The sequence below is a fragment of the Anabrus simplex genome, chromosome 1 (genome assembly GCF_040414725.1).
Source record: "Anabrus simplex isolate iqAnaSimp1 chromosome 1, ASM4041472v1, whole genome shotgun sequence".
Taxonomy (NCBI): Eukaryota; Metazoa; Arthropoda; class Insecta; order Orthoptera; family Tettigoniidae; genus Anabrus; species Anabrus simplex.
The window spans coordinates 1,799,035,416-1,799,061,695 of record NC_090265.1 but is presented as its reverse complement, the minus strand read 5'-3'; the positions used below and the strand labels follow the sequence as shown (position 1 = coordinate 1,799,061,695).

The following is a 26,280-nucleotide window of genomic DNA, read 5'->3' as shown; positions in this document are numbered from 1 at the left end:
AGAACCAGCTTTTGGGTGGTTAGGCCGTGTGCGTTTGCAGAGTCTCACCCAGATATGCCATTTGGGCTCATCAGTTGGATTGGCATGCCCCTCCAAGACTCCATGTGGAAGAGTTTTATTTCCTTAAAACTAACATACAGCTTACTATTTCTTCTCTCAGTATATCAGTGAACAGTACAGTATCACTTTTCTTTCTGCTTATTTCACAGATGGTGTGACTGCAATACTAATGTTAATGGTGATGCTGAGCTGCTGAAGTTTTGCCCTGCAGTAGTTTTACATGCTGATAATTTTTTTTTTTGCTATTTTCTTTATGTCGCACTGACACAGATAGGTCTTATGGCGATGATGGGACAGGATAGGCCTAGGAATGGGAAGGAAGCGGCCGTGGCCTTAATTAAGGTACAGCCCCAGCATTTACCTGGTGTGAAAATGGGAAACCACGGAAAACCATTTTCAGGGCTGCCGATAGTGGGACTCGAACCCACTATCTCTTGGATGCGAGCTCACAGCTGCGCGCTCCTAACCGCATGGCAAACTCGCCCGGTTATAAATCCTCTGACACAAGGGCGCTGTATTTGAGCACCTTCAAATATCACCGGACTTGGCTGGAATCGAACCTGCCAACTTGAGTCCAGTGTGTCAGTGATGTGTCTTCTGAACAGTGATGGGAAAAATAAAAGTAACTTGGCTGAGTTACCTTTTCAACAAGTAATCAGTAACATTACACAGAAGCCCAGTCTTAAGGAAATCACTGACTTTGTCTCACATGGGGCTGGAATGATACTGAAGATTGAAAGGAAAAAGGTATTACTTTATTTTGAGTGGGTGGTTTGTTTTTTCATAGAGATGTTAAATGTCACTAAGTGAGAAGACTAAACGTGATACCGGGTGTTCACAATTAAAGTTATGGTATTCAGCACGGTACAGCATGGGATGTAATGATCGTGGATATGATAACTAAGCTATGTGCTCAGCACAAAAGTTATTACTTCCAAGTTTTGCAGTCAGACGAAAATATGGCGCTGTAAGCAATGATAGGGGTCAAAGAAAAAAAGGCAGGAAAGATCAAATACTTGATACCAGTGTTTCTGGGAGGTTTATTAGCATTTATGGTTACAAACACTGTTTAGTATGGCCTCCGAACTCAGCAACATGCTGCATGGTCGACAGTTGAAATGAGAGCGACATGCCGTCATATACCACCCTTTAGATCAGGCAGAGATCGGACATGTCCCTGATAGACACAATGACATGGATTTAGATCGGGGACCTTAGGTTATTTTGCAGACTATAACGACACAGTATCAACATTCTAGCTACATATGGTCAACTCAGAATCAGTGGCGGCTCGTGGGTTGTAAGTTCGGTGCAGCCCAGCACTCGATCTGCAGTAAATGTGTAGCCTACATTTTGAATAGGTGTGTTGGATAATCTACCTAGGAGGAAATAAGGGATCGGGGAGATCTTTTGGTATGATAATGGTCTACAAATACCCGCTGTGTAATTTTCATGCAATTACTTTAAAAAGCACAATGTAACTATAACATTAACTAAAAAACAAATCTTACATTCGGTAACGTCTATTGCTTGTACGTTAAATCTATTCTTCGGTCCTTTGAAGCAGCGAACACTTCAATGATTTAAACATAAGAGTTTCATTTTTGGTCCGTATTGAACTGAGAATGGAAGATAGGAAAAACTAGAAAGGTTCCACCTTTTCAATACAAAAATGTTATAGGTTTATTTATAACATGTATTTGCACTTGGGACTAGTTTCGACGCTGTGTTGGCGTCATCATCAGCCAAAAATAGCAAAATTCAATGGATATAATGAATCCTTTATTGAAAGAATAATCAATAAATTCAGACACCGCCCAAAAACCACCCTAATAAAAGACAATACTAGCACTGCCACGTTTTCCACATTTACCTTCAATAAAGAAATTTACAACGTCACTAACGTCCTTAAAAAACACAACGTTAAAATAGCCTTTCGTACTAACAATAGAAGCACAGAGATTCTACACAACTCTTCATCAATAAATAAAAGTAGTCCTTTTTCTAAATCAGGTGTATATAGGTTTTCTTGCCAAGACTGCAAAAGTTCTTACCTAGGGCAAACAGGACGCAGCTTTAAAATCAGATATGCAGAACATGTCAATGCCATAAAACACAACCGTTTTTCCGCGGTCGGCCTACATATAAAAGAATTTAAGCACAATTTTACTGAAATAAATCAAGATCTTGAGGTACTAGATATTCTAAACAAAGGTTCTCTCCTAGACGTCACTGAAAACCTCTATATTCATTTAGACCAATATTTCAATCCCAACCTAAACTTAAATGATATCTCAGAGAAACCAAAGATCCTATTCGACTTTCTCATTGAATTTTTCAAAAACATGAATATCCCGAAAAACAGATCGGTCTTTCAGATTATGCATAATACTTTGTCACGCCACACACTTTCACCACATCACCCTCCATACTTCCCTTCCTTCCACTCCTCCTCCCCTACCACTCCTCCCCTCCCCCCTCCTAATCCAACAATGGCCGCTCCCCAGACCTAAACTATACAACACGCTCTGTTTCTTCTTCATCTCGCGACATAGCTTTTCCGCCTCATGTCCCGCAATAAACATCACAGAAACCTGCCCCCCCCCCCCCCCCCCTACACGTAATGCTGCAACAATACACCACAAATACTGGCACAGTCAACCTCCAAACTCTCAAAAACGTATTCCTGAATACCAATTTTATATTCTTGTTGAGCTGAATACCGGACCTGTGAAGATTACAAGATTATTTTGTGCATCTACAGAATGGTTGTTATTGAAGCTATGTAATAGAGAGAGAGACTTTCATAGGTGGTTAAATGAAGAAGTTATATCATGTTCAAGATCATCCTTTCACATCTCTACACAGTATTTAAAATACAACTCTTCTCAGAAGAATTCTTAAGGTTTCACCTTACTCTTTCCTGCCTGCTGGCTCTTTAGAAATGTGTGCGCGTGCGTTTTTGTATTCATGTATCATTCAAGGCAAATATTTTCGCACTGCAAGTTGTGTGGTTAAGCTCATTTTTTAATATGCATAACGATGCATTTGTTTCTACATTCGGCCCTATTTTCATCTCCTCGTAAGATGTGTATTGTTTAATGTAACACCTTGTGTAAAAATTGGGTTAAATGAAGGAGTTATATCATGTTCATAATCATGCTTTCACGTCTCTACACAATATTTAAAATGAAATTTACCGTTGGTCTTTATAGCTATTGTTGAAAGTGAAGGAGAATTTCCTGTTGTATATGTTTATCAGGAACTCAAGGGAGACTTCATCAGCTAGTCGGAACATAGAAAAAATGATGAACTCTTCTCAGAAGAACTCTTAAGGTTTCACTTTACTTTTTCCTGCCTGCTGGCTCTTCGGAATTGTATGCGCGTGTGTTTTGTATTCAGGAATCATTCAAGACGAATATTTTCACACTGCAAGATTTGTGGTTAAGACTATTTTTAATATGTATAACTTTCCCTGTTTTTATCTCCTTGTAAGATGTATATTGTTTATTTCCTGTTGTGTATGTTTATCAGGAACTCAAAACGAGACTTCATTAGTTAGTCGGAACATTGAAAGTATGATGAACTCTTCTCAGAAGAACTCTTAAGGTTTCACCTTACTTTTTCCTGCCTGCTGGCTCTTTAGAAGTGTGTGCGCGTGCGTCTTTTATTCAAGAATCTTTCAAATTCAAATATTTTCGCACTGCAAGTTATGTGCTTAAGCTTATTTTTAATATGTACAACTTTTGCTCTCTCAACGGTGCATGTGTTTCTACATTCGTCCCTGTTTTTATCTCCTCGTGAGATATATTATTTAATGTAACACCTTGTGTAAAAAATGGGTTAAATGAAAGGAGTTACATCACGTTCAAGATCATGCTTTCACGTCTTTGAAAAATGAAATTTACCGTTGGTCTTTATAGCTATTGTTGAGAGTGAAGGAGAATTTCCTGTTGTGTATGTTTATCAGGAACTCAAGGGAGACTTCATTATTTAATCGGAACATAGAAAAATGATGAACTCTTCTCAGAAGATCCCTTAAGGTTTCACTTTACTTTGTCCTGCCTGCTGGCTCTTCAGAAATGTGTGCGCGTGTGTTTTATACTCAGGAATCATTCAAGAAGAATATTTTCGCACTGCAAGATGTGTGGTTAAGGTTATTTTTTAACATGTATAACTTTTGCTTTCTCAACGATTCATTTGTTTCTATATTCATCCATGTTTTTATCTCCTTGCAAGATTTGTATTGTTTAATGTAACACCTTGTGTAATATGAACGCCTACACACTGGCCTATTTTCCCATTTTTTGGCTGATGATGACGCCAACACAGCGTCGAAACTAGTCCCAAGTGCAAATACATGTTATAAATAAACCTATAACATTTTTGTATTGAAAAGGTGGAACCTTTCTAGTTTTTCCTATCTTCCACTTCAATGATGTCATCGTAAAAGGGCATTGAATCCATCAAGTCGCTGAACAGTGACTTCTCCAGGGATATGGTTGCCAGCGCAGTCAACCTCCCCTGCGATGTTGAATTCCTTAAGTAGGTTTTTATCCGCCTAAGGCACGAAAAGCTTCTTTCTACTGAGGAGCTGGTAGACGGTATGGTAAGTATTAAATAACATAATTTATACGCTTCTTTGAAAACATCCGTGAGTTCATTATTGAGCGACACAATTATTTCCTCCAAACTGGTATTTTTGTAAGTGGAATCAGAATAGATAAACTGAAGTTCATTTTTTAACCTGTGTGCGTCAAATGTTGTGGGATAAGAGATTTTTAAGTTCTCTAGACCATCAAGAGGGAGGATTTTAGAAAATTCTTCAAACTTAGAGCTATCCCCTAAGCAAAGAAATTGGAGCTTCTGCATATCTTAAAATCTTGTATCAGTCTCTACGGAGACTAAATCCAGTATCTGAAAATAAAGCACTCGATACTTTAGAAAAAGTTCACTTTCTGTTTTTAAACCAGAATGTCTTTTTAGTTCAATTTTGGTTTTCTTCTCAGCCGTACGAAAACTGGTTTTAAATGTTTCTTCATTCCTTTTACCTAGTATCAGTTGCCATGTGGGTCTTACTTTTGAGAGGCAGAACTAAACGCCCAGAGACTTCTTTTGGAGCACGTTAAATAATATATTAGCAAGCTCAAAAATGTCATTGAATACTATTGATAAAATTGTGAAGTGGAAGGTATTAAAGTTATTAAACAACCCCTCTGATTGGCGAATGGTTTTTTCGTCTGACTGAGGATCGTACATGAGTCTTTCAAAAATTTATTTCAATCCCTCCCACTCCTCGACAACCACGCTCAGAAGTTTCCCATGTGACGACCAACGTGTATCCACACCAGATGGTATTCGCTTCGCAATTACTGAATCAGCGACGAAAGTTCTTTTGGCTGATGAATGAATAAATGAAAGAATACCACCAAGACTCGCAAAAAAAATACGGCACTCTGATATGTTGGTAATACTCTGCTGTACCACTAGATTTAATCAGTGTGCCGAACAATGTACAAATAATGCTTGAGGGGCATCCTCCTTGACCTAAGTTTGAAGACCATTTAGATGACCTGCCATGACACTAGCTCCGTCATAACACTGGGCAATCAATTTAGTTTTGTAGGAAATTTCACTCAATACAGTCTGCAGCAAGCTGAATAAAGTAATCGCCGTACGATCCGAACTAACTTAAAAAAAAACAAGAAAGCGTTCAACTAGCGCACCTTTGTGGATAATATACCGAAGTATCATCGAACACTGCGATTTCTTTGTGATATCAGTTGTATCACCGACCTGAACTGAAAAGAAAGAGGTTTCTAACATTTCTTCTTTCACAGCATCCTTAATGAAGGTATAGTTTCAACAGTTCTTTGAAATTCCCTCTATTTAAGGAGTCGCCGCTCTCATCATGGCCTCTAAATGTAATTTCCTGCTTAGAAAGAAATAAAACTGCATCGATTTGCAATCCCATGAAAAGTCTGTTAAGTCTCACATTCTCATTAAATTTTGTGATTTATAGACGAGCATTTTTTCTTAAAGCGTCAGCAATTTGATTCTGATTCTTCTTAAGTTCTTTAAATCCCACGGCATTTTTATATGCTCCGAGGAACCTTCGTGCTTTTGGAAAGACCTAGTAGCACAGGACATATTTTCAAATCCTGTGTGATTCCAGACTCCATGTTTCACTCCAACAATAAGACAATGCCAACAAAAGTGTTTCTGCAAATAATGACTACCGGTACCGCATAACCACGGATAACTACTACACCAAGATACTTGGAAAGGTCGTGTGTGCATCTTTCCGGAGGCAGTACCTGTTATTTTCTGATAAGTCAAATCTGGCTGGGGACGATTGACTGATAAAATTTCTCTTTTATCCTCCTCCTTCCATTTCGAAAACGGAGTTTCTCTTAAAATACAAACTAAATCCACGGAGGGTTCCATGTTAAAGCACGCTTTGGAGGGAACGCTATTCTTTCACACTATAAGAAAAGATTTAAATACTATAATACTACATATTTATATCCCTAATGAAATTCAAACGCACTTCCTCTCCAAACATCCATACGACAATAATTATTCTACGCTTCACATAGTAACTATGAAAACGCCAAGAGCTCACCGTGTGAGCTGTGCTACTAAATGCTCTTCAAATTCGCTTATGTTATTTACAGTTCACTCACAATTAATCCGTCACACGGCCACGATTCACATTATAACAACAGACATTTATTTTCATTATGAAAGAATACTCCGTGCACCACACTTTCAAATTTATAAGAAGCTTCTTGTTACAGCTGGTGTAACAGTAGCCACAACTCTTGCCACAAAATATACTAGTAAATGTGTCTTTGTTTGATTGTGTTTTAGCGTGAGATTGAGATACTAATATTGGCAGCAATGCTGTAGGAGCCCGCATGTGTTCAACCCATTGAACTATACTACAGTTCAATGGTTCAACCTAAGCAGAGAGGGTGGGTTACACGTTCGGTTGGGTTCGGATAATATCGTCCCAGCTCGAGCCAAGCAGCCGAATATCCCAGAGACTCGCTGGGCTGCACCACGCAAAATACAACCGTATGCGTACTCATGACAGTCTTGAGCGTTGTCATGGCAACCGTTGTGTTACACGTCACAAGTCAGCCCGCACTGCTGTGAGCATTGAGAGGGCTGCACTCAGTCCGCAGCACTCGTAAGTGAAGCGAACAGCGGTGCTTGCTTAACTATTAGCGCTACGCATGTTGAGTAATCACAACATATAGAGCGCACTCTTCGTTTTTTTCAACAAATATGTTTTAAACAGAAAATGTAGGGATACAGAAAATGATAGACAATTGTTTTGAGAAATGTTAGTGCAGCCGGGCTGTACCTGATGCACCTGAAAAGCCACTACTGCTCAGAATAACATCTACCAATCTACTTATTTTTATTCAAGAAACTTATCTCTTTTCCTTCACTTCTGGAATGATTTTATGACTCGTTCATGCTGTCGTGGGCGATCGTCCTGCTGCATGGCTGGCTATGTAGACTTTATCTGTGTTGTTGGTTCAGCTCGGATTTATCCAGGTAGCCTGCCTCACATCTTTAGAAAGCCATCGTCATCTTGTCTTGCTCAGATACAAAGATAAAATATAAATGTGAAATTGGCTGTTGCATGTTAATCATATCAAAGCCTTCTAATATACTGTACAATTATATTTCTTTTAAGGTTTCTTTGCGTGATTTCTAATGTCTATCAGACCTCCAAGATGTCTGTATATATACACACATTATATGGATTTGCTTTATCAATTTTCTAATGAAAATATCGCACTATTTTGATCATTTGCTTCTCTGGTTAATACTATCTACTTGCCATCTTTAATATGGCTGGTTTCCAAATCTTGTTGAGTATTTTAAATGAAAATAACACACTTTATGATGATATGCTCCGTGTTATATAGACGTTTTATCACTGTTCATATCTTCTTTTCTTGATATATTTTTTGCAGTTCAACTTGCTTCCTAATTGCGATACGTCTGCTCGCTAAGCTAGTCAATCATTTATGTTTTTTCTATAGTGTTGGTTTTTTAACAATTCGAATCCCTGTTTTGTCTTTTTCAGTGCCATCATGATTATATATATTTTGACATTGCATTAACCTGAGCCTCTGTGATATTCTATAAAGTTATTCACTATGTTTAATTTCGTGGTGGGTAATTGCGTTTACTCCAACTCGACTAAATTTCACTTCTGGAATAGTGGAATGGTACACCGTGAGGGATATGAAGAGCAATGGGGAAAGAGAACGCCCTTGTTGGACACCTTTTCTTGTTTTAAATCACTGATATCTTCCATCTCCTACTTGCACACTACTTTCACAACCATCATACAACATCTGAACTTTTTAAATTAGTGGATTATGAGTTAATTCCTTGAACTCGGGTTTGAGGAGCATAGGGCCGCCATGTGCCATGTATGCCCAAACTGCTCACTCTCTATGTCCATGTCATCTCAGGTCTTCCTCTGGCCCCGAGAGCTTGTTTTGTCCTTGATCTGCTTTTCAGTTGGTAATTGCTGCGTTCTCATTTGACACTTGTGTTATATGAACTTTATTATAATTTTATATACTATGACTGTCATGCTTATAGCCTCAATTCAATGGAGGAAATTTAGTTTGGCATTATTCATTGTAGGTTGATGATGATGTGGAATGGCGCATTGTTAAACCAGAGATATTTGCAACCATTATGGACTTCTTTGCTAGTGGCTTGCCGGTGGTGACAGATGCAGAAGCTCCCACTGACACACGTAAGTTCATTTACATGAAAAAGACTTTGGGGGAGTGGCTGTGAATAACATTTTAATTTCTTCAGATTTGGTCGCTGGCTGTCTCGTCTCTCCCAGAAAACTAATCTCTTTGTTTTCATTTGGCTGTCATAAAGGTTCCCTATCACTAGAAGAAGAGTAGTCTGATAATCCTGTTTTTTTATTTAAAAAACACCTATCGATAGAAAGAAGTAAAGGAGAAAGCAGAACAGGCTTTACTGTCATGTTGCTTTTACAGTACTGGACCTATTAAGGTATCTATATATTAAAAGAGTTTACTAAAACATGTTTGGCAAATCTGTCCGTCATTGATAGGTCTCTAAATTTGCAGGCGAGGGCTTACCCTAACCCGCAATACATTCTCTACTTAGCAGATTGCTAAGCGACTAACACTACCTGTCAAGCCAGAGAGTTCACACTTCGTCTGATCACGCAAGAATAATATTTTCTACTAGATACTCTGATTCTCTAACCTTTACCAGCTTCCAAATATACTCAACAGATGGCAGAGCATTCCTAATAATTTACATGCTGCTAAGAGCAAAAAGTCTACATACAAACAGTCCCCATCATGACATATGCCTTGGACATTATATCTATGTGTAATTGTTCCTTACTTAGTACCATGTATTCTTTGCAGGTTTTTCTTTTGTATAATATTGTATATACTTGTCCATTATGTAAATTCCATACCTATCGAACGATAACCTGGCTACACTAGAAAGAATGAAGGCTATGTATCTTAAAAATAGTTCTCTGCCTGGGAAGAAACTCTGCTTCAAGACCAACCTATGAGCTCACACGGTAACTGTTCTATATAGAAGAACCGCAATTAAAAATACCATTGCCTTCAACGACAATACCAAGCTTTACATCAATAACTGTAGGAGAAAAAAGCGTACATATGGATAGATTTGTACCAGATAGACAGCATGGATGAATTCTGACAACAAACTGTGGATTCTTATTAAATATTCATAGAACCATTGAAAAGGGCTGGCAAAACAAAATGGCTATGACAGGCATATCAAGACGAGTTACCTGACCTATTTATAAGGAATGCTGCGGGGCACACGGGTCCTCTAGTTTGACCACTGATGCTTTATCCTCCACTTCTCTTTTTCATGTGCTATCACTCTAATATTAAAGAAGTTAGATATTTTTATCTCTACCATTGCTGATATTTTACTTCGCCTTTGTGCGATTTTGGAGGGAGGATTACAAAATACATTTATTGAATGGGGGACCGTACTTAAATTTTTGCCAAAGAAGATAGAGAGATTTTGGCACTACAGTACACTCCCTGTAGTTCGTCCACTGCAGGACCAGACCATAGGACAGAGTAATGCTAGTACTGTCTGGCTGGTGATCCCGTACAGCGAGTGTCCAATGCAGTAAGGTGACCAACGGCTTCAGGCAGACAAGTTTCCTTGGTCCCCTCAGTGCAAGAAATGACACTGGAACCCATCAAGTAGCAGGTTAGAGGTGTCATCTGGCCAAGTGGCAATCAGATCGTAATAACAGGGTAAAATGAAAATGACATTTTAAAACAAACCATTCCATCATCACGATGTTCTGAAGTCCTTAAAGCAGACGACCAGCCTAACTCAGTTACATGAATTACTGCAACTGTCTAATTGTGGCGATCTTGGAAAACAAGACATTCTGGATTCACTAAACTTGACTGATACTTTAAATGACAATGAAATTGTGCAAGGTGTCATTTAGCTGGACAAAGAAGGAGGAGGAGGAACGTGAGTTTTACAGTTGATGTAATGTTTATAAAGAAAAGGCACTTAAAACAGGAGAAGACAGTTTATTCCTATTATTTTTAAGTTCTACAATCACAGTACTGCACTTTCTATTTACAACAGTACACGATGTGATTTTTATGCAAAATTTTTACCAATGAAATCTTAAGTTTTTGTGTTAATATTTTGTGCATTTAATATTCCACCATGACTGAGTGAGTGCATTTTAAGTTAAGTATGGAGACATCAACTCATTGTGGGCGAGGGAATAGCGCATCCCGGGGAATCACTTCGCACACACATTAAATGATTGCAGGTCATCCGTATTGAAGATCTACTTGTAATTTTGTTAATTACCACCTATTCAATTGCTTTCTTAATGTTTGTCTTAATTTTTGTTATTATATATATTTTAATGTTATAATTATTCCTACATTTTCTTTGTATGGTATACATATGTTTTATTTATCACATTATTTGGCTGAAGATGGCCACTGAGTGGCTGAAACTAGTCCCAAGACATTTACTTGATATATTGTATTGAAAAGGTGACCCTCTTGTCAATTTATTCTTATAATTACACTTCAATATGGAACAAAAATAGAATTTATAGCTTATAATTAAGTACTTGAAGCTCTCCAACATTTGAAGGTTTTGTCTCTTTATTTTCATAATTCCCTTCCCTTTTTCTTGTAGTCAACATGACTCTCTTACTCTTCTCGAGGCTGATTTTCATTCCATAATTTTCAATAATCTCACTCAATATATAGTCGCCGCTCTCTGTTTGCTCTCCATACCGCAATATCAACTTCAGTTCCTGTCCCCTTATTTATCTTTGTCTCCTTGACAGTTTCTTCCATAACCATTATGAATAACATTGGTGACAGCACACTTTGTTGTCGTACTCCATCTTCTCCCCACGTGTGGCTGGACACTGCTGCAATAATTTTTGTACATTGCTTGCACATATTCTACCATTTGTTTTTCAAATCCTTTCCAGTGCATTACGTTCCATACCTTTGTTCTGGCTACACTATCGTAAGGCTTTTCTAAATCAAACCCTATCTCTTCTGTATTCCCAATGTTTTTCCATTAACTGCCTCATGCTGAAAATGGGCTTTGGTGTTGCTCTTGTAATTGTCCTTCCACCTTCTCATTCCAGATATTTTTGCTTCCTGAAGTATGAGTGTCATTGTCGTCCTTCTTAAATATAGCCATTATTACTCCAGTCATTTGGTAACGTCAGCAGCCACTGTCTCCTCCTCCTTTTATGATTTCCACACACACTTCCTCCAGTCCTGCTGCTTTTCCCACTTTCACTTGTTTAACAGCAGTTTTGACCTTTTCCATTGTGATTTCATTCTCGGATTCTTCCTTACACTCTCCCTCTATTATCTTATCTACGCCACTTCTTACATTCAGAAGTTCATCAAAGTAATCCTTCCATCTTTTCTTTGTCTCCTATGGTTGTGTTATTATCAACCGAGCAAGTGGCCGTGCGGTTAGGGGCGCGCAGCTGTGAGCTTGAATTTGGAAGATAGTGGGTTCAAACCCCACTGTCGGTAGCTGTGAAGATAGTTTTCCGTATTTTCCCATTTTCAACCAGGCAAATGCTGGGGCTGTACCTTAATTAAGGCCTTCCAACTCCTAGCCTTCTCCTATTCCATCGTCATCATAAGACCTATCTGTGTAAAGCAGATTGTAAAAACGTGTTATTATCTCTTCTTTTTTCCCCTCCTTTCACTTGTTCTGTGTAAACTTTTCCTTCTTACCTCTAGCTTCCTCTTCCAACTCTCGTGTAAATCCTTCCTAGGTACCTACTTATGAACCAATATTGTAAAAACCTTCAAGATTTTATCAATATGAAGCGGGTGAAAGTAATCAATAATAAATGATGCAATGTGTTGTAGTAAAAAGAAGTCTTTAGAAAATAGCATTCTGCACTCACTCCTCCATTTACTCTGAAAATGAAATCCCAGTTACCCCAAAATACTTCTAAGACAAGGACAGAAAAATTAAGACAACACCATGTAATGGAATAAGAACGGGTAGTTTGACTGCCTCACACTATATTTCTTAACCCTAGAACTGGCAATGTTAAATCCTGTGGTGGGAGCCATATTTGGCATCTTGTACTTGTCTAAATAAAATACACAATATCCGCAAGATATGAAATATATCTGCGAAGTTTTATATATCTATAGAAAGATAATACACTGAGGATTGTTATGGTGACATGAAATTACACAAATGTTTTGACCAGAAAAATGTACAGCATGTTAAAAAAGTGTAATTCCTAGATTCAGAACAATAATAAAACTTTCGATCATATGCACAGAAAACTGGAACGTGTCGCAAACAAACAGAGATATACAGATTGTCAATAATGTATCTGTAATGCGCTAGCAAAAGTTTCATCACTCTGAGAGGTATATTCTTGAAAGTATTAGGGAAAATGTATTGACATGCAATCATTTGGAGGCATACCCTTAGACCATGTTGTGATAGGTTGCTTTAGGGGACGTTCGTTATCACTTTCACTTTGTGATATTTATGCAAAGAAATAGCTGATAAACATTCCAAATCCGACTCTATATTTATCGGTTCATACTTAGTAACTTCAAAATCAGATCGATCACTTTCGTCTTCCAACAAATCTCACCATACTTCATCACTGATTTTCCGTTATGAAGTGAAGATGCCATATTTAGACACACACTGTACTAAAAATGTAGGCCTATATAATCAATCAGATAACAATATATACAGAAGTAAATAACTCGCACCGAACGGAAAACTACAAAATCAAATGAAATAGAGTAGCAAAGCAGAGTCCGTGAAGGTACAGAAATGGCACTCAGTTGGTCGGAAAACTGCACTCATTTATTTGTGTGAAATTGCGCCCAAAGAGGTTGTAAATATGAATGAAACTGACATCAAGAACGACAAGAAGTAGACTGTCATGACACCTATTGAAGAAATGAGGAAATATTCGACAGTGCCACTACAACAGAAACCAAAGTGTTGAATATTCAACAGTTGCCAGTTCTAGGGTTAATCACTATTGAACATGTTTTGATGTAATTTCCATTGTTCATCAATTTCTATGAATGGGCATAAAAAAACAAATTCCATGCATGCAAAGCATTATAGTTGTCGTTCTCTCTTACAGAAATAACAGAGGATGATGATGAAACTGTTCAGATGATCAAGGAGCTGCTGGATACTAGAATTAGGCCTACAGTGCAAGAGGATGGAGGCGATGTTGTTTTTATGGTATGGGCCTTCCTTGTCATAGAAATGGTCATTTCATTTTATTTTAAACTATTTGCTTACTTTGATAACCTGTGTTTCAGGGCTTCGAAGACGGTATCGTGAAACTAAAAATGCAAGGTTCTTGCACCAGCTGTCCCAGTTCTGTTGTCACTTTGAAGAATGGAGTTCAAAATATGCTTCAGTTTTACATACCTGAGGTAAGGATGTGGTAATACAGGGTTTCTACTCTCCGAGAACTGCACTTGTTCGACCTAGCTAGTCTCAATCTCAGCTGTTAACATGGTGAAACAGTTATCATTGCAACACTATATTTTCATACGTAAATTCTAGTCGGCTCGACGGGAACATTTGTTGAGCAATCTCCTTCATGCGTACAGATTCATGTAATTGTAAATAAATTTGAAACTACTGGCTCAGCACTCAATAAGGAACAGGCGCGCACACGAACATTTTTAATGGAGGAAAAGCTAGATTGCAAATTTTGAACGGTCACTGAATAAATCACTCACAAAATTAGCACAAGAAGAAGGGGTTTCAGTTTCCTCTGCACACAGAGCTGTTACATTGTTTAAAACCTGCAAGAGTGAGATACTGCTTGTGTTCTTTTCAGATGAGGCCTGGTTTCATCATAACACGTTGAGTGCTAAGCGATCCCATTCGGGTGCGTGAGATTACGTATCCATACGGGCTCCTTTGTTTGTTCGAAATTGGTCCAACTGTATGTCACATACCAGAATAAAGAGTTCTGTCTGATAAGAATCTTGATCAGCTTGACCTGCACAGAAATCACACAAATAAAGATGAAAACATCCTCTAAACTTGCATTGTTGTGGCTTTTTGTGACAATTTTTGTTTCATGGTTAAAGTCAGTTAAACAAGCCTTGAATTTTTTTTCATCATTTTAGGACATGTGGGCATTATAAATATGTCCACATTTCGATTACTCTCTATTAGCCCTTGTCAATTCACAGGCGTTCGTACTTTTCTATCTAAAACATATAAATTTCATTATGATAGATCCATATTGTACTGTGATTACAATAGTACTTAAATATTTATTATTAAGGTCCACCTTTTCAATACAAACTGTACAAAGTTTTACATTACATATACGTTCAGGGACTAGTTTCGACCTAACTGTAGGTCATCATCATCCTTAAAGCAAATCAACACAAATACATCGAAGAAAATAAACAATGTATAGACACAAAGGTCTTAAAAAGTGTATGCGCAACTCATAGAATTGAAGTTAAGACTGGTTACATAAAATAAAACTCCGTTGAAAGCTCAAGCAATTTATGACAGTGCAGTGTTGATAGAGATCCTTAAATATCCTGCTTTCTATTCAAAGTTCTATTCAAAGTTCAACTGAGATATTCATATAATCAGTATATATGAATGCGATGCATGATGTTAGAAAGGCTGTTCTGTTTTAAGAATCTTGAAAGATGATGATTGTTACGCATGGATTTGTATGACTGCAAAACTTAGTGGACACAATAGTTATTTCATTGAAAGAATTATCAATAAATACAAACAAGTATGGAGGTCTAAATACATAATAGTAATTAAAGGTGGTTGCATTTCGCAGTTCAATGCAGACTGTACAGTTGACCTGGATAAATGACAGACAAGATATGAAGAGTTAAGTTAGGGGAAAGAATATATTTAAATGACATATGTCGTATGGGAATCACCTCGTGTTGCAACAAGTTGAGCGAAACTGAAAATGAAGCGTGAATGAGGAGTGGAGTGGGTGAGGTTTTAACGAAGCCTTGAGAAGGAGGTGCGGGGAGGAAGAGGGGTGATAGGAAGGAAACATGGGGGGGGGGGGCTAGGCGGGGCTGAGGGATTCGGGAATACAGACGAATGCCTAAGTAAAGTACTGTAAATAGAATGAAAAATCAGGCCTTGACTATTTGATTTTCTGTTTCAGAAAATATGAATAAGCAGTCAAATAGAATATTTGGTTTTTCGGAAATGTCGTTAAGATTGTAATTTGGATTAAAATATTGGTCCAAATATATAAAGTAGTTTTCTGCTATGTTAAGGAGGGGTCCTTTATTCATAACTTTGAGGATTTCCATATCCTGCTTAATGTCAGTAAACTTGTGATTGTAATCGTGCATGTGTTGTCCTACTGCTGAAAATTTATTGTATTTTGGGGCATTGACATGTTCCAAGTATCTTATGTTAAAGCTCCTTCCAGTCTGTCCAACATAAGAAAAATTACAGCTGTTGCATTTTATCCTATATACTCCTGATTTTGAAAAACTAAGTCTTATTAATAGAAGTAGAGTTGTGTAAGATTGTTGCGTTATTAATGATAGTTTTAAAGACTATTTTTAACATGATGTTTTTTTAAAAACGTTAGTGACTTTATAAATTTCTTCATTGAACGTGAATGTAGAAAATAAAATAACATTGGGTTTTTCTTTTTTCAAAGTGGTTAAAGGGTGATGTTTGTATTTGTTGATAATTTTTTCAATGAAATAACTATTGTGTCCACTAAGTTTTGCAGTCATACAAATATTGTTCAATTCTCTTTTAAGATCACTTTTGGGCATTGGTACAGTAAAGGCTCTATAAACCATGCTATTGTATGCCGCTCGTTTATGGATTTTTCGTTCTGTTTACAGTACTTTACTTAGGGAATCATCTGTATTCAGAGATGTAAGCTTCATTGTTGTTTCCGTATTGAACTGAGATCACAGAGATGAGTTATTTATAAGGTTCAACCTATTCAATACTAATTACATGTTATTCACAACATTTATTTAACATGGGACCGATATAAACCTTCTCTTAATCTTGAAATGTACATATTTCAATGTGTCACTACACCAGTTTTAATTAATATGTCTTTGCTCATTTGTTTGTGATCAATTTGTTTTGAATAGTATTGAATAGGTTGAACCTTATAAATAACTCATCTCTGGAATCGTCTGTATTCCCGAATCCCTCAGCCCCGTCTTTACCCCCACCCCATTTCTTTCCGCTTCACTTCCTTCCTCTCTTCCTCCCCGCACCTCCTTCTCAAGGCTTCGTTAAAATCTCACCCACTCCGCTCCTCATTCACGCTTCATTTTCAGCTTCGCTCAAGTTGTTGCAACGCGAGGTGATTCCCATACGACATATTGTCCCCTTCTCCGGGGTCATATTTGATATTTCGTCTGACATCCCCTTTATTTTATCCTCCATTTGTCCTACTAACCCACGGGACGCAAGAAGTTCGTGTTCCACCTTGGATACAACTTCTCCGATAGCTTTCTTATTGTCATTTACAGCTGTTTTCAGACCTTCTACTTCATCAGTAATGAGTTCTTTGCTCATCTGAATTTCCTGTCTGACCCCCTTGTCGACCTGAATTATACTATCACATACTTCCTTAAATCGTTTAGTCCACCTCAATTGCGCATCGGTCGTATTTTCTTTATGCGATTGTATTTGGTTGCTAAGTTCAGAAATTTTCCTTTCCACCTCAGTCTTATGTGTGATCATATTATCCATAATTGATTTCTTGAGCGTGCCTAGCCTCTCAGTAAACTCCTGCGCTACGCTAGCTATCGAGTTTGTAACTGTTCGTTCAATCTCTTGTTTCAACTTCGCCTGACTATCTTTAAAATCACGCGACATCACTTTAATTTCTTGGGTTAACCTAGTCTGGTTGTCTTTGAACTCACGTGACATCTGTGCTTGACTCTCCTTAAACTCAGTCCTAATAGAATCAGCACTAGCCTTAGTTTCCGCTCTCATTTCTGATTGATTACGTTCAAGTCTTTCAATACTAGCTTTAGTTTCGGCTTTCATAGAATCAGCACTAGCCCTACACTCGGCCGACATTTGAGATTGCGCAAGTTCAAGTCTTTCAATACTAGCCTTATTCTCAGCTCCCAATTTCTCAGCGCTGGCTCTCATCTCCGCTATCATCCGAGCTAAAGTATCCAAATCCATTACAATTCATAAGCATTGTGCTCGCCAACAACGATGAACCTGTACATCTTTGCCCCATTTGCCTAAATTTCACCGGAAATTGCCAAAGAATTTGTAAAATACAAAGTATGAACTCCACAAGCATGCTCTCCGTACTGTAACAAATAGACCTATACCGAAGCAATGTCCAGCTGTATTATGTCATTACCAACCTTGGTATCTCTATCCATTTAATTGTCACCATTTAACTGAATAAAAATTACCATCTCCTTGCTTTTGCGCCACAATAGTGTTCGCCGAAACAACAAGATCGTAAATATAACAACAACAAAAATATGCCCTGGAAATAACTCACCAAAACGATCAATGCCTAAGCAATGAGGGTTTGGGTTGGCCCTGAAAGTTGGGCGCCACAGAAATATGTCCCCTTCTCCGGGGTCGCTCAGTCGGCGGAGCGAGAGTCCCAAAAGGGTGGACCGTTCGCAGGGCCGATTATGCTATTAAGGGACAACTTCATAGAATTTATATTTTCAGGACCCTTGGTGACTGGATAGGTGACACAATATAAATGAAAATCAGGGCAAAATAACAACAACGTTTATTAAAAACATAATGGAAACTCAGTCTGGACAAATGCATGAAAGAAAAAAAAAATTTATTAAATACAATGTGATTTTTGCAATAAAAGGAATATCTCAATCTTTAATGGCTTGTGAATAAATGAATACGACTGTAAGTCCTCGCATGCTTCTGGAGTTAGATTCCATTGCTTCTCCAATGAAACTCCACCTAAGATTTTACTCTGTAACATCGAATGAATCACTAAATTAGCAAAGCTGTCATTTCCCGTTATAACTCATGTTTAGTCATTTACAGGTAAAATAATTTCATACATTTTGAAGAACAATTACTATTAACTCAGCATTTACTTGTTCAAGAAAATTTCTTGAACATTCATTTCACTCTACCTGTGAAAAATCCTCTAACTCATTTTGTCATCATAAAATTCCTTTACAATTTCATTTTAGTGTTGGGAAATATCTTTACAAATTCTTCACTTTAGCGTTTGGAAATATTTTTACAATTTCTTTGGCATAACTCCCTCTCTCTCGTAGACTACGCTTGACTGTATTCTTTCCTTACTCTATTTAACCTTTCTAAATTACCTAGCATTTCATGGATGGATAGAGCATCATGTGATCCTACACGGAATCAACAACAACAACAACAATGCATCACAGTCACAAAAAAAATATACAAGATAAGTTTCCTTGGAATGATAAAAGTAAATGACACCAAATAACCCAATTCTACCAACTGGTTATAAGTACATTTTTATCACACAATGAATCTGTAATATTTATTATTATTATTATTATCCAGTCATTTATCTCGTCTTCCTCTTGGGTTTTATTGAAGATCCTTATAATCATCTGACCAGAATAAAACTCGCTCATGACTGTAGTTATGATGATACAGAAAGCCAAATTTCTCTCTCGAAGAATAACCATCACCATCATCAGTGATAAGAGCTCAAGAGCCTCGAAAACATCTAATAACGATTAAGTCGTGTATTATTCATATCAGTGGTTGAGCCAGAAATAGACCTATTATAGTCCCTAAATCCGTACATCCTCATAAATCATTATCGCCATAATCATTCATTACAATCATTGTGACTCATAATACCGTTTAGGCCCGACATGCACCCTAGTAGTCCCATGTCGTCCATTAATGGCGAACTCCATTATCACAATGACCATACAAGTTGAATCTCAACAACTTTTACATTATCCGACCTTTACTATTTTGATCATTATTATTATTACTATTATCCTATAATGGCTCCTAGATCGTTCTCTCGAAGAATATTTCTAACATTCGTCGTTCACTTTCCCTTCTACCATCAATCACTACACATGACTAACAGGGTTTTAAAACTACGATTTAATTATAGTTTACTCCTACATTTAATCATATCTTCATTTACTATTTTTATGAGTTTAATTTACTCTTATTATTATTATTATTATTATTACGATTGTTAGTAGACCTTACTCCCTTAAATCACTTTCGAAGATCATAATCATTCACTCTTGTCAACTCGAGAACAACTGGGATTATTCATCATCTCGTCCAAAAATAAAATTATCATTATTCCAAGAAAATGCAAAGATAGAACAATATTGAAATTACAAATCAACGAAGTAAGGAATGCTCTCCCATCACCATTACATACAAAACTACTAAGGAAACTACTTTACTCTACGCAAGAATACAATCTAGTCATCTACTAAAAGAGAAGAAATTTTACAAGGGTACTCATATTTCCGGTGAAAATCCTTGGCGTCGGGATGCTGCTTCAGGCGACAACGTCTCTTGCCTCATCTATGGTGGTTTACGGATGTACAAAGTCATCGCGTTGGCGTGCACTCTGGAATTTAGTTCCTCATGACTGTAGCTATATTCAGCGTCTTCTTTTTACTCCAGCAAAGTCCCAGAAAATCTCTCGATTTCCCTCTTGATCGCCGCATGTCGACAACTTGGTTTCCTCGGAGATAGCTGAAACTAAAATATTCTATTAGCACAGGGATCCACACTAGCTATAACTCACTAAGTTATGTACAACACTTAACTTGGCGCAACGATGTACTTTAGGTCCATTATTACTATAAGCTTCGTCTTCTGAACACATTCATTAAGTTACGATACGCCTTAGGCTGACAAATAATAGGGCTGACTATTATGATGATTAAATAAAGGTTAGATTTCCTCTCGCCTATCCACTTGAGATCGTGATTTCCTTTCATAATGTCCAATGGAACATTCCTAAAGCTTCTATGGCAAGAATCGGCTTTAATGAGCACGCTGACTGTCTGCGGTTTAACATTTTCCACCCGGGAGAATGCACGACTGTAATAAGCTCGCTGGATACTGCGTTGAGCTAACAATGAATTACACTGGCATTCAAGTAATGTAATGATCGTGCCCTACAAGGATTACACTAGTATTCACGTCGTCTGAACATATTCTTCTTTCCCGTAGCGAATACACGGTTCGACTTCTCGTAAGAACCAACTGTCCGACGTGCTCTTGAAAAACTGTTCTGGCCGTCGTCTCGTAAAATTTCTCTTGAACTGTTCTGACGTTCTTACCCAAGAACTTCCTTCGACTTAGTTCCAGAACAATCCTAATATTTCCAGCACTTTCCTCAATTTCTATTGGCTGGTATTCGACCTGCGCCACAGCTCGTCCTTGACCGCTACGAGTGGATTTTATGAGAACATTTCTCCTCCCCTTTGTCGTCTGCCGGTGTCGTGACGTAACTGCGCTCTGGTCGCCCTCGATCAGCTGTTGACCTAGTTTCGGCCGGCTCGCTCTCGCACAACTGTGTCACAGCTGGTACACGCGCACTCGTAAGCAATGCTCCGTAATAAATATTCCCAGCTTTCTCAAATTAACTGAGGTACCATTTAGACGGGTACAATATGTCATTTAAATATATTCTTCCCCGTAACTTAACTCTTTTTATCTTATCTGTCTTTTATCCAGGTCAACTGTACAGTCCGCATTGAACTCCAAAATCCAACCACCTTGAATTACTATTATGTATTTAGACCTCCATGCGCAACAGTCATCGTCTTTCAAGATTCTTAAAACAGAAGAGCCTTTCTAACATCATGCATCACATTTATATATACTGATTATATGAATATCTTCGGCTCAGTTGAACTTTGAATAGAAAGCAGCATATTTAAGGAGCCAGCCTTTATTGAACTTCTACGCATCATCCTTGACCAGCAATTTAACACTAGAACGGCCGAACATTCCTCATACCTATAAAGGCCGCAGGCGGTCATTTTGACCGCTGCCGCTTACTGACATATACCTAGGATCCAGGATCTGAGAAACCTGCAAATGTTCAATTATTTATTTTAAAACAACATAGTTAACCATTAGGATGTATTGTATACAGGTCAATCCATTGTTAAATATTAATAATTGTTCATATTATCTCACTTCTGATAGTTAACAATGAAATATTTCGGCGGACTTGCTATTGAATGCCTTTGTGAAAAATTATGATTAAAATAACGGTCTCTATTTGTTTACAAGCCTATTTAGGCACTTGACAAGCAATTCATGCAAGTTATTACCTTACACGAACATTTGCCACAGACTACTTTGTTGCACGAAGAACATGTGTCAGAGGTTTTGTTCTGTTTACAATTGGAGTTCACTTGACATTGTCGTCGCTTTCGACTGGCATATTGAACCTGAATCTGAGGCTCAGGCTGAAGTATAGGGAGTTCAATCAACCGGGATCTTGTCTTCACAAAATCAGATCTTAGTTCTTGTATTACTTCAAGAATATAATCATGTCGAGAGATTCTCTGTCCCGTAACTTCCTTGTAGACTATCCATGAATTTATTGCTGCTAGATCAAGTACGTTGTAAAATACATGTACAGGCCACCTTTGGCATCCAGCTCTAGTGGAGTATTTACGCGCCATTTGATCAACTACATCCACACCATACTTAGTTTCGTTATAAAATTCAGTAGTACTAGGGAGCTTCTTGTTATCTTCACTGACTTGAACGCTTGGATGTAGAGTGCTTAGCAGAAGCACATTCTTGTTCACTTTTCCTTGATATACTGTGAGAGTGGTGTGATCTTCCTTCTGAAGTACGACAGTCTCGTACAGATTCATACGTAGTGCTTTGATTGACACCGGGATTTCCTTCCTCACTCGATTGATTGTTCCAACAATACTAGTTTTCTTCTCTTTCAGTCTCTCAGCCAACTTTACCGATGTAAAGAAGTTATCAGTGGTCACGTTACGTCCTTTCATGAGGTATGGGTCCATAAGTTTCATGACAACATTTTCAGGCAGTGACTCATTGGCGGGTCGCATTTCGTCTTTCCGAAGATAAGGAAACCCATTGCACACATACTTAGAATCAACGTCTACCAGTAGCCAGAATTTTATGCCAAATTTATCTGGCTTGTTGGCCATATACTGCGTGAACCTGCACCGAGCTTTGCTGGGGAAGAGTTGTTCATCAGCTGTGACATTCGCTCTTGGTTTATAGCACGCATAACAATTCTCAATAAATCTATTCCAAATAGCCGAAGCCAAAGCAAATTTATCTGTCTGCAAACGAGTGGATCTAGTTTTACGGAGATCAAAGCGCAAATACCTTAGAATTTCTTTGAACCTGTTTCTTGCCATAGTGTTAGTGAAAACAGGGGGACCCCATAAAGAAGACCACATATGATCTACAGCTAGACTAGTAAGTTTATAAGCTCCACGGGCGTATAACAAAGCAATAAAAGCATCTAATTCTTCCAAAGAAATAGACCAATTATTATCCGTTGTCTGTCTACGAGCTTCGGTCTCTGTACACATCTTTATATGCTTCAACATGGATGCGTCAATGAATAAACGCCAGGCACTAACCTTGCTATTAATCTCTACGTTACGCTTAGCAGGAGAAGTAGGCCCTGCTGCCTCTTTCAGTACATTCTGAGCAGCCATCCTTCCAGGGGGGTTCCCACTACTGTCGACAACAGTCCAAATAGTTGTTCCATCATTACCACATAACTGATCCACTGGTGCAAATGAAGAAGACTTTACCAGTTCATGACCTCTCCCACCTCATTCCCTTCCTCTTCGAACAGGTTGCCTGCTGCTAAGAGATCGTCCTCTGCTGCAAGATTGATCACGGCTGGTTGAAGGAGTAACTGCGTCTATCGTAGGTGCGAAGTCCACTGTGTGCATATTTTCATCAGGCGAATCACCATCACTATCCGACATATTATCACACTGTTGAGTTATAAAATCCTCATCGTCACTCATTGCGTCTATATCTGATAATGTATCTTCGTCACCTGATTCGTCTTCTCCTAGCTTGTCAAGTTCTGCTAATAATTGAACAGGAGTAAGTTTTTGCCGCCGAGCCATTATTACGCACTATACGACACAAGGGACAGGCACTAACTCGTCCACTCGCAACCACTGCTGGAGGCATACTATTTAGTTACATCATACGCCCCTATAGCGCCACTTGTAAATATATCACAGGAAGCAAGCAGTGAGCAAAATAGAGCTCACCGTATCAAGGAAGTGAAGCGGTCAAAATGACCGCTTATGGCCTTCCTAGGTATAAGGGACATTATCAGTGTTCCCTTATTATCTACGGATGTAATTTTTGGCGTGAATGTACATAACCCTAAAATATTAAAAGTCACAAAAGAACAACCTCGTGCGTAAAAAATTACGAGCGTGGAAATACCTTGAAATTCGCTAACGGTCAAAATGACCGCTCTGGCCGTTCTAGTGTTAAGGATCTCTATCAACACTGCACTGTCTTAAATTGCTTGAGCTTTCAACGGAGTTAATCTTAATAATAAATTCACGCTTCATTTTCAGTTTCGCTCAACTTGTTGCAACACGAGGTGATTCCCATACGACATATGTCATTTAAATATATTCTTCCCCCTAACTTAACTCTTCTTATCTTGTCTGTCATTTATCCAGGTCAACTGTACAGTCTGCATTGAACTGCGAAATGCAACCACCTTTAATTACTATTATGTATTTAGACCTCCATACTTGTTTGTATTTATTGATAATTCTTTCAATGAAATAACTATTGTGTCCACTAAGTTTTGCAGTCATACAAATCCATGCGTAACAATCATCATCTTTCAAGATTCTTAAAACAGAAGAGCCTTTCTAACATCATGCATCACATTTATATATACTGATTATATGAATATCTTCGGCTCAGTTGAACTTTGAATAGAAAGCAGCATATTTAAGGAGCCAGCCTTTATTGAACTTCTATGCATCATCCTTGACCAGCAATTTAAGGATCTCTATCAACACTGCACTGTCTTAAATTGCTTGAGCTTTCAACGGAGTTTTATTTTATGTAACCAGTCTTAACTTCAATTCTATGAGTTGTGCATACATTTTTTAAGACCTTTGTGTCTATACATTGTTTATTTTCTTCGATGTATTTGTGTTGATTTGCTTTAAGGCTGATGATGACCTACAGTTAGGTCGAAACTAGTCCCTGAACGTAAATGTAATGTAAAACATTGTACAGTTTGTATTGAAAAGGTGGATCTTAATAATAAATATTTAAATACTATTGTACTTTTCTATCAGCAAGAAGGCTGGGTGGTAGTGCCAACATCGACTTGTGTAATTGGTGTTTCCAGGACTCGCCCATTGTGGCTGTTCTGCTGTCTGGTGGGATTATACAAAAGAATAAAATATTATATAATTTTTTTGATTTTAAATTGAAAGTTATCAGTACATTAATGGAATATATACTGCTCCTTTCATGATATACCATATCATAATACCAATATAATGGTCCGTTATTGGACATTATACATTTTCCAGCTAACTCATTCTTGGTTGCCTGCGTTTCGCCCTCATGTGCTAAGTTAGGCTCGTCAGTTGGGACTTAGCACACCACCCATTTTTTTTTTTTTTTTTTTTTTAGACGCAAGGCTAGTGCATACTGTGGAGGCCACTGCATAGGCTATTTGAAGCCACCAGCAGTGCCAACGCACTATGAGAGCTATGTCCCATTTCCAAAAATAGATGCCTGCCTGGCCATCAAATGATGCAGAGTTGATTCCCATAGGGAACCTAAAATATTTGTCCTGAATGAGTAAATTTACCATTCTCAGGACAGCCGAAGGTGGGGCTCGAACACACTCATCTCCTGGTTGCAGAGCTTAGCTCCATAGTTGTACCGACTTCCTGGCTTCTTTACACCTCCCCCCTTAGGCAGTCCTGCTAATAAGCATCAAGCATCATTGGTAGAGAATCAAGAAAATTAACTTCTTTTTCATAACCAGCTGAAAGAATGTTACACTAATGATACAGGTCCTTATTCTCTTGCAGGTCCTTGGTGTGGAACAAGTCGAGGATGAAATCCAGATAATCACAAAGAAAGAATTTGAAGAGTTTGAGAAGAAGATTCTTGCTCAGAAAGAAGAAACTAAGACATAGATCTGTTTTTAAATTGTAGGATATATATGTGGATGCCTCTGTACATTTTGTATATACTGTATTCGTTATGTAAGACCCTGTATTTATCATCATCTTTATAGTATTTGTAAGAATTCTTGTAAGCTATGAGTGTGGTAGAAGTGTAAATTACACATGTTGAGTCTTTTCTTAAACGATTTCAAAGAAGTTAGATATTTATGGAACTCTCCCTTGGTATATTATTCCAATCCTTAATTCCTCTTCGTTATAAACAAATATTTGCCCCACTTTCTCATGTTGAATTTCTTTTTTATCTTTGTATTATGTTCTCTTCTACTTTTACAAACTCCACTCAAGCTTATTTGTCTACTAATTTCATTCGAAGCCATTGAGAGCTCAGAACATACTGCTTAGTTGAGCTGTTCGTCTCCTT

The 26,280-nt window shown here is 37.9% G+C and overlaps 1 protein-coding gene across 1 annotated transcript in view; it reads left to right on the top strand.

The window, feature by feature from the left end:
- Positions 1-26,071, top strand: part of LOC136883010 (NFU1 iron-sulfur cluster scaffold homolog, mitochondrial) — a 57,168-nt gene extending 31,097 nt beyond the window's left edge. The window contains exons 4-7 of the mRNA XM_067155166.2: positions 8,740-8,854; positions 13,796-13,899; positions 13,980-14,096; positions 25,761-26,071. Of these exons, the coding sequence (XP_067011267.1) occupies positions 8,740-8,854; positions 13,796-13,899; positions 13,980-14,096; positions 25,761-25,868 (444 nt within the window). The 3' untranslated portion in view covers positions 25,869-26,071. The remainder of the gene's footprint in view (positions 1-8,739; positions 8,855-13,795; positions 13,900-13,979; positions 14,097-25,760) is intronic.
- The last annotated feature ends 209 nt before the right edge of the window (positions 26,072-26,280 follow it).